The sequence below is a fragment of the Salvia miltiorrhiza genome, chromosome 1 (assembly GCF_028751815.1).
Source record: "Salvia miltiorrhiza cultivar Shanhuang (shh) chromosome 1, IMPLAD_Smil_shh, whole genome shotgun sequence".
In the NCBI taxonomy this organism is placed as follows: domain Eukaryota; kingdom Viridiplantae; phylum Streptophyta; class Magnoliopsida; order Lamiales; family Lamiaceae; genus Salvia; species Salvia miltiorrhiza.
Genome location: NC_080387.1, coordinates 15,740,110 through 15,746,526, shown reverse-complemented (window position 1 = coordinate 15,746,526; position 6,417 = coordinate 15,740,110). Strand labels below are relative to the sequence as shown.

Genomic DNA, 6,417 nt, shown 5'->3' with positions numbered 1-6,417 from the left:
TAGGTTATATTTTATGTTTTTTTTTTCAAATTTTTCTATATATAAAATTATAATTTATCCGTCCACATTTATTTTTAAATAAAAAAATATAATTTCGCTATCCCATTTTTAATTTAAATCCTAACTTTAAAAGGTCCTTGCTCATGTTGTGTGTATATAAATAGACACCTACATTGGTCTCTCCACTGACACCATTGGCAAAGCATTTAAAAGGTTTGTTAAACCCTTCCCCCTCCTCATCATTAATTTGTAGATAGAAAGATATATACAAAGGGAGAATTTTTAGGGTTTTAGAGTTGTTTTATTACCTAGACTAGATAAGCTAGGCGCCTAACAATATTTTGTTGCATGCACCACAACATTTGCAGATGCAGGTGCAATCAAAAGTGGAGGCTCAGGCAAAGGCAAATGAATCGAGCAACAACAAGGCCACTTCCACTTTCGATGCTCCGGCAGAAACTCGAAAGGCGACGCTCAACCTCGACAAGGCCATCGAATACGAGCTCAAACACGGCCGCAAACTCGACCCCAGAATGGATCGCAAGAAGCTCAGAAGGTGAGTGCTGCAGCTCATGAGTCTTTTGCATCTTAATTACTTATTTTTCATCTCTGAATGTTGTGTGTTTTAGGACTGTATCCAACAGGCTATCTGCACAGAGGTCCAGAGTTAAGAAAGCTCAGTACATTCATGACATGGAAAGGAGGGTCACTGAGCTTGAGGTTATTAATTAATTTATATAAGTATATGACATTTTGGAGATTATGAAAAAAAATCATTAAACTAATTTAATGTTGCAGGATACAATAACGGTTCTGACCCTAAGAGTGGAGAGGTTCAAAGAGAAGCGGAGATTGCTGCAGCTGCAAAATGAAGCACTAGAGCGGCTTGTGCAGATTCGTCTCAATGAAGCAAACCTTGCTCAAAGTATATATAAATTACTTTGGAATTGGTATATATATATGGAATTAATATTAATATTGATATTAATGCAGTGGTGCTGGAGAAGAACAAGGCGGAATTGGGTCGGCTTAAAGAAGTGGAGAAAGGTCTGGTGAAGGAGCTTCACATTCAAGCTGCTGCTGCTTGGAACTGTGGCCAGCAATCTAGCAGCGGCTTCTATCAAGACGAACAACTTCTTCAGAAGCAACCTCAACTCCAAATGGATCCATTTCTCAACTTTGAACCCTAATTAAATCAACCTAGCTATTTTCTTTCATTTCCAAATCCAACCTATGTATTTTTTTTCCTTTCCTTGTTGTTCTAGACTATCTCTGCAGTTATGTTTTCGTATCTGGATTTGGGTTGTTCAACTATGTTTGTTTCATTTCTGAGAGTTTTCTTGTTGTTGCATATCTATGTACCTAAGGCTACAAAAATCATAATCTTTGAGTCAAGTTGTAAATTAAACATGAATTTTAAATATATTCGATCAATAATGTTTTCAGGGGATACCAAACGGTGTGAATTCCTATCTGTGAACAATTAATGAGGTCTAGGGTTCAAATCTCACCGTTCCCCCTCCCCAAGTCAAAAAAAAAAAAAAATCACGAACCTTCGAGGCTAGCAGCTAGCTAGTTACAAAGAATTTGAGAATAGTTAAATATTAGAAGGAAAAAAAAAAACCTTTGATGTGGGATTATATTCGAAGGAAGAAAAAAGAGCATTTGAGAATAGTTACAAAGCATTTGACAACAGTTGCAAATTAGACACGAGTGAGATGATGCCTTTAATGGACAAAACAATATGGTGTCAATATTTTTTTTTTCGAATTAATTTTTGTGTTTTGTCGAATATATCTATACGTTTTTTTAAAATCAAAGTTCAATAAACAAATTTAAATTCTCGTTTGAAAATTAATTTTAGATCTAAATTGTAACTAATCTCAAATTAAATGTTGTGATTCAATTCATTTTTGCATATTTTGTCTATCTTATTTTCAATTAAATTTAAATGTTATGATTTTTGGTGTAATTAATCCATATACTATATATTGATGTGGGATTATATTTGCTCATTGAAACGTGATTATGTACTATATATTAATAATTTAATATCACAATTTACAGATACGATAGGAGTGATGACGATAAGGCAAGATCAAAGGGTTTCGGCATTCCGGTATGCAAAACTTTGATCCCTCTGTCCCAAAACTTTGATCCCTCTGATTTTCAAGTTCTAGAATATGGGGATATATGAGTCAGCACCTTATTACACAGTAAAAGTAAATTTTATCCACATAAATAAAATTGGGAAAATAATAGTCATTGTGACCAAAATACATTAATTTGGGGATATATGAGGCAGCACCTTATTAAAGGCATGTTGGTGCATTAATTTACACCAAAAAAAGACTAGTTCTAGTTTTTCTTGTTTATCTTCATGGATAAAAAATTCTTTTTTTACATGAAATTGATTATATCAGGAATTCTCTGTCCCGCAACTTATTGTATTGCATTGTGTCTCACTTATGCTATTTTGTAATTATTTTATTATAAATTTAAAATATTATTATATAATGAACTCTAATTACTCTCTCCGTCCCAATTCCATAGGTCATGTTTTCTTATTAGGATGTCCCATTTAAATAGGTCATTTCCTAAAATGGAAAGTCAATACACAATGATGGTGTTTTTTCAAAATAAAACTTTGTTGTTCAGCATCTTGAACTAGCTAGCCATCTCTTCGAGACTATTGTTAGAAGATCATCAGATACGGATATGCGATATGCTAGGGTCGGTGCCTCTCGTTTCTTTTTAGAACATAAAGATAAAAAAGTTCGAGAAGAAATTGGTGGAGTCAAATACTTCTGCTTAATCTGACAAAACAAGCTAGTTTACTCTTGGCTTTCCAGCTGATTAAACGCTTCAATACCAGGGAAAATGCTCATCGAATAACATTGTAGGAAAGGCACCAACCATCCAATGGACTATGGACTAAACGGCCACTACCTGAAAGGGCTCAAAAATTTAGGATGTTGGATCATAGAATATTCATCTTGACAACAAATTATATACATGATAAAATATGCATCTCTACAAAAGAACTTAACCAAGCCTTAACTTACCATGACATGTTGCAGTATATATCAAGACTCGGGAGTAAATATTCTCACAAAACTCATTATTTACATGAAATGTCATTGTAGCCCACACATAATTATCTCTCAATCCATTTTAAAAATAATATCTTCATTACTCACTCCTACTTTTTGGACAAATATATCCTCAAAAAAAGTTATCTCTCCATTTTATTATAAACTATTCATTTCTTAACATCTGTGTACATGCCTTGTGACTTATTGAATTGGGACGGATGGAGTAATATTTATCATTAAAAAATTTTAAAATTATATATATACCTTAATTTTATATTCATTAACTCTAATAATGTCACGACCGGCCCTAATTAAGGATAATTAAGCCGGGGAAACCGTGACTAATGGAGGGAGATTAGAAGCGGGGTAGAAAGGGAATAATCAAACAAGGAAGGATCGCATTTCATCATTTAACAAAAGGGATATTTATAAAATAACAGAGGTTTAGTCGTATAGATTCAAATAACTAGCACTACAAAAAATACGACCTTTTGCGACACAGACAATGTGTCGCAAAGTTTGATTTTTATGTCGCAAAAGCTGATTTGCGACATTTTTTGCGTCGCGGTGGATTGTGTCGCAAAAGGTTATGATGTAAATTTACGTCATTATTTTTCAACAATGACGCAACATATAAGACACTTTTTGCATCACTAAATTAAATGTTGTATAAAATTTGCGACACATTATGTGTCATTAGTCATCGTGTCGCATGTTAATTTGCGTCATATTGCACGACATTGATTGAAATGACGCATCCTAATATGCAACACTTTATTGTGACATTACAATTAATGTGACGTAGCATTTTCACGACACTTTTTAAATTTTTGTTGCAATATATACCACATTTTATGTATCACCAACTGAAATGATGCACCCTAATTTGCAACATTATTTTTTGATGTGACGTGAAATTTCACGACCCTTGTAGCATCATATTTAAAGCGTCGCATAATATTGCAACATATAATGTTTGTTGCAAAATTTTGAATAAATGTCATAAAATACACAACACTTTTTTGCATCACTTGATTACCATGTCATAAATCTTGCATCATTTATATAACAGTAATCGAAATGACACTATAATTAATGTGACGTAATTTTTTACGACACATGTGCCATCATAGTTAAATTGTCGCATAATTGCAACATTAAACATTTGTTGTAAAAAATTTATCTCAAGTTGCAAAATGTACAATACAATACAATATAATATTAATTGAACAAGAACAACCTAATAATTAGGTAAAAGTGTGAAATAAATATTTTCTAAATGTCAAAGTAAATACATGTAAAATGGATTTGTCACTATATTAATAAAAAATCTAACTCTGAATATCTAATGGAGTATCTAATTTTATCTAGCTAGGCAAGAATGCACATGAATTAAGTAACAGTAACACATTGAACGTCATTTCATCTTCCACTTGCTCTTCCATATTTCAGTTTTCCTTGTCCCTGCATAATATAACAAAATAAATTATATTTTGCACATATAGCTAGAAAATTAGTTGAAAAACTATAGCCGATAATAATTCTTGGAAAAGATGTTTGTGTTGTTCCCAAATAAGTTATTCATATCTTCTCTCATTTAATAAAAGCAATCAAAGATATTATTACAAAGTGTATATATATAAAAATACCCACCCCCATAATATGTCTATGAAGACATATTATGGGGGTGGGTACTTTTAATTCCACCCCTATTACAAAAATGTTAACTTTGAAAATAATTGAAATACTACTAAGAATTTCATCACTTTGCTCTTACCTCAAAGCTTCGTTGCTTCACTCGATTCTCAAAACGAAACACGAAGAAACTTGTTATTTCATTGAATGAAAATGAATAAAGAACTCAATTAAAGTTACCTCTAACTCAATAATGATAATCTCCCATATGTATGAACTAATCTCACATATTTACGACCATCCAAAACTCAATTGAGCTATACGGTTCTAATAAGAAATGACTCAAATATGTTGCAAGCATTAATACACCTAAATCTAGTGTTGTTCACCTAAAATATCAAGCCATCACTACTACCACCACCTCAGTAGTACCCCTATCTTACAACTATTTTTGGTTTACCCATTACGTGAATAAAGTAGCAAATAATGATGAGATATTACGATACAATAACTATTTTTTCACAACTTTCCAAGCATATTTCTTTAGTGTTTGAGAAAAAGAAAAAAATGAACTGCCCAAACATCCAAAATTTATAAAGTAAAGAGCTTTAAAGTATTGATAATTTAATTTGAACCATCAATCTAGCTCAAAGTTGTTCGATTCTAGTGAAGTGTTTAAAGTTAGAACAAAGTCTCCAATGACACTACTAGAGTTATAACAGTCAAATTAGGGACATCACATTTAGTTAGATGACATCCAACTAACATATTGAAAGCAAAAAAGGACAATAACTCAGTAAAGACCAGTTTGAATAAAGAAAGAAATTAGGACAAATTAAAATGAACCTCTGAATAATAAGGTTAGCTGCATAGCAACCTGCTCTCACGCAATCTCCAATTGTCTTTTCAAGAACCAACTGAGACATAAATCCCCTAACAAATGCATACCCATATAAATCATGAAACAAACTACCAATGCAAAAAATAAATTAAATCTTTGACCAACATGATCATGTCTGAAGCCCAAAATACCAATCCAACAACACATTCACTCTCATCTAAGAATGGAGCGTAATTTGAAAGAAAAGAACTAGGGAAAATAAGCCTAAAATTGAATACATAAATCCAATAAATCATAATCAATCAGAACATTAATGGAAAAAAGCCTAATTTACTTTCAGTTAATACCTATCGTCATTGAGACTTTTCTGACCACGCCATTAAAAACTATCGTCGTCGATAAAGTTTTTGACCACGCCATTTGAGGACACTCGGTCACCGAAAATAGGGAGTGCTCTTAATTAATCACTAGGATTACGAAAAAGAAACCTAGAATTTTTTCACTTTGAAACTGCAAGAAATCAAGTTAATCGGCGTGAAACTGCAAATAAGAATGAAGGACAAATGAAGAGAATTGAATCTCTAGGGCGAGTCTGTTTGAGCGGCGTATAAAGGAATTAGGAATAGTGAGAAGAAAGATTAGGTGGATTTTATTTAGGATGCGGTGGGAAAGTGAAATAATTTTAAATGGTTTATGTTTTGCCCGCAAAAGTTAAAAATTTGAAATTATTTGGGAGGATTATCTATTTAAGAAGTGAAATGATTTTCATCTTCATAATTCAATATTTATTTTTAAGAATTAATATAAAGTTGTTTGATGAATGAAAAAATTATAAAAAAAAAATCA

General features: G+C 32.1%; 1 protein-coding gene and 1 long non-coding RNA gene across 2 annotated transcripts; one reads left to right on the top strand and one right to left on the bottom strand.

The window, feature by feature from the left end:
- The first annotated feature begins 368 nt into the window (after positions 1 to 368).
- On the top strand, positions 369 to 1,190 carry LOC130985430 (basic leucine zipper 2). The gene is made up of 4 exons (XM_057908448.1): positions 369 to 556; positions 630 to 720; positions 799 to 925; positions 994 to 1,190. Exons 1-4 carry the CDS (start codon positions 369 to 371, stop codon positions 1,188 to 1,190), a joined length of 603 nt encoding a protein of 200 aa, XP_057764431.1.
- Positions 1,191 to 4,342: 3,152 nt separating this feature from the next.
- Positions 4,343 to 6,202, bottom strand: LOC131006715 (uncharacterized). Its single transcript, XR_009095730.1, has 2 exons — positions 5,919 to 6,202; positions 4,343 to 4,559 (listed from the first exon to the last, which is right to left on the bottom strand). It is a non-coding gene; the product is annotated as an uncharacterized LOC131006715 (long non-coding RNA).
- Positions 6,203 to 6,417: the final 215 nt, after the last annotated feature.

What these genes read in the sequence shown, in the direction of transcription:
- LOC130985430 (XM_057908448.1), top strand. Translation starts at nt 369, where the DNA reads ATGCAGGTGCAATCAAAAGTGGAGGCTCAGGCAAAGGCAAATGAATCG. An exon ending in GATCGCAAGAAGCTCAGAAG is followed by an intron (nt 557 to 629) that starts GTGAGTGCTGCA and finishes TGTGTGTTTTAG; the next exon opens with GACTGTATCCAACAGGCTAT. An exon ending in TGAAGCAAACCTTGCTCAAA is followed by an intron (nt 926 to 993) that starts GTATATATAAAT and finishes ATATTAATGCAG; the next exon opens with TGGTGCTGGAGAAGAACAAG.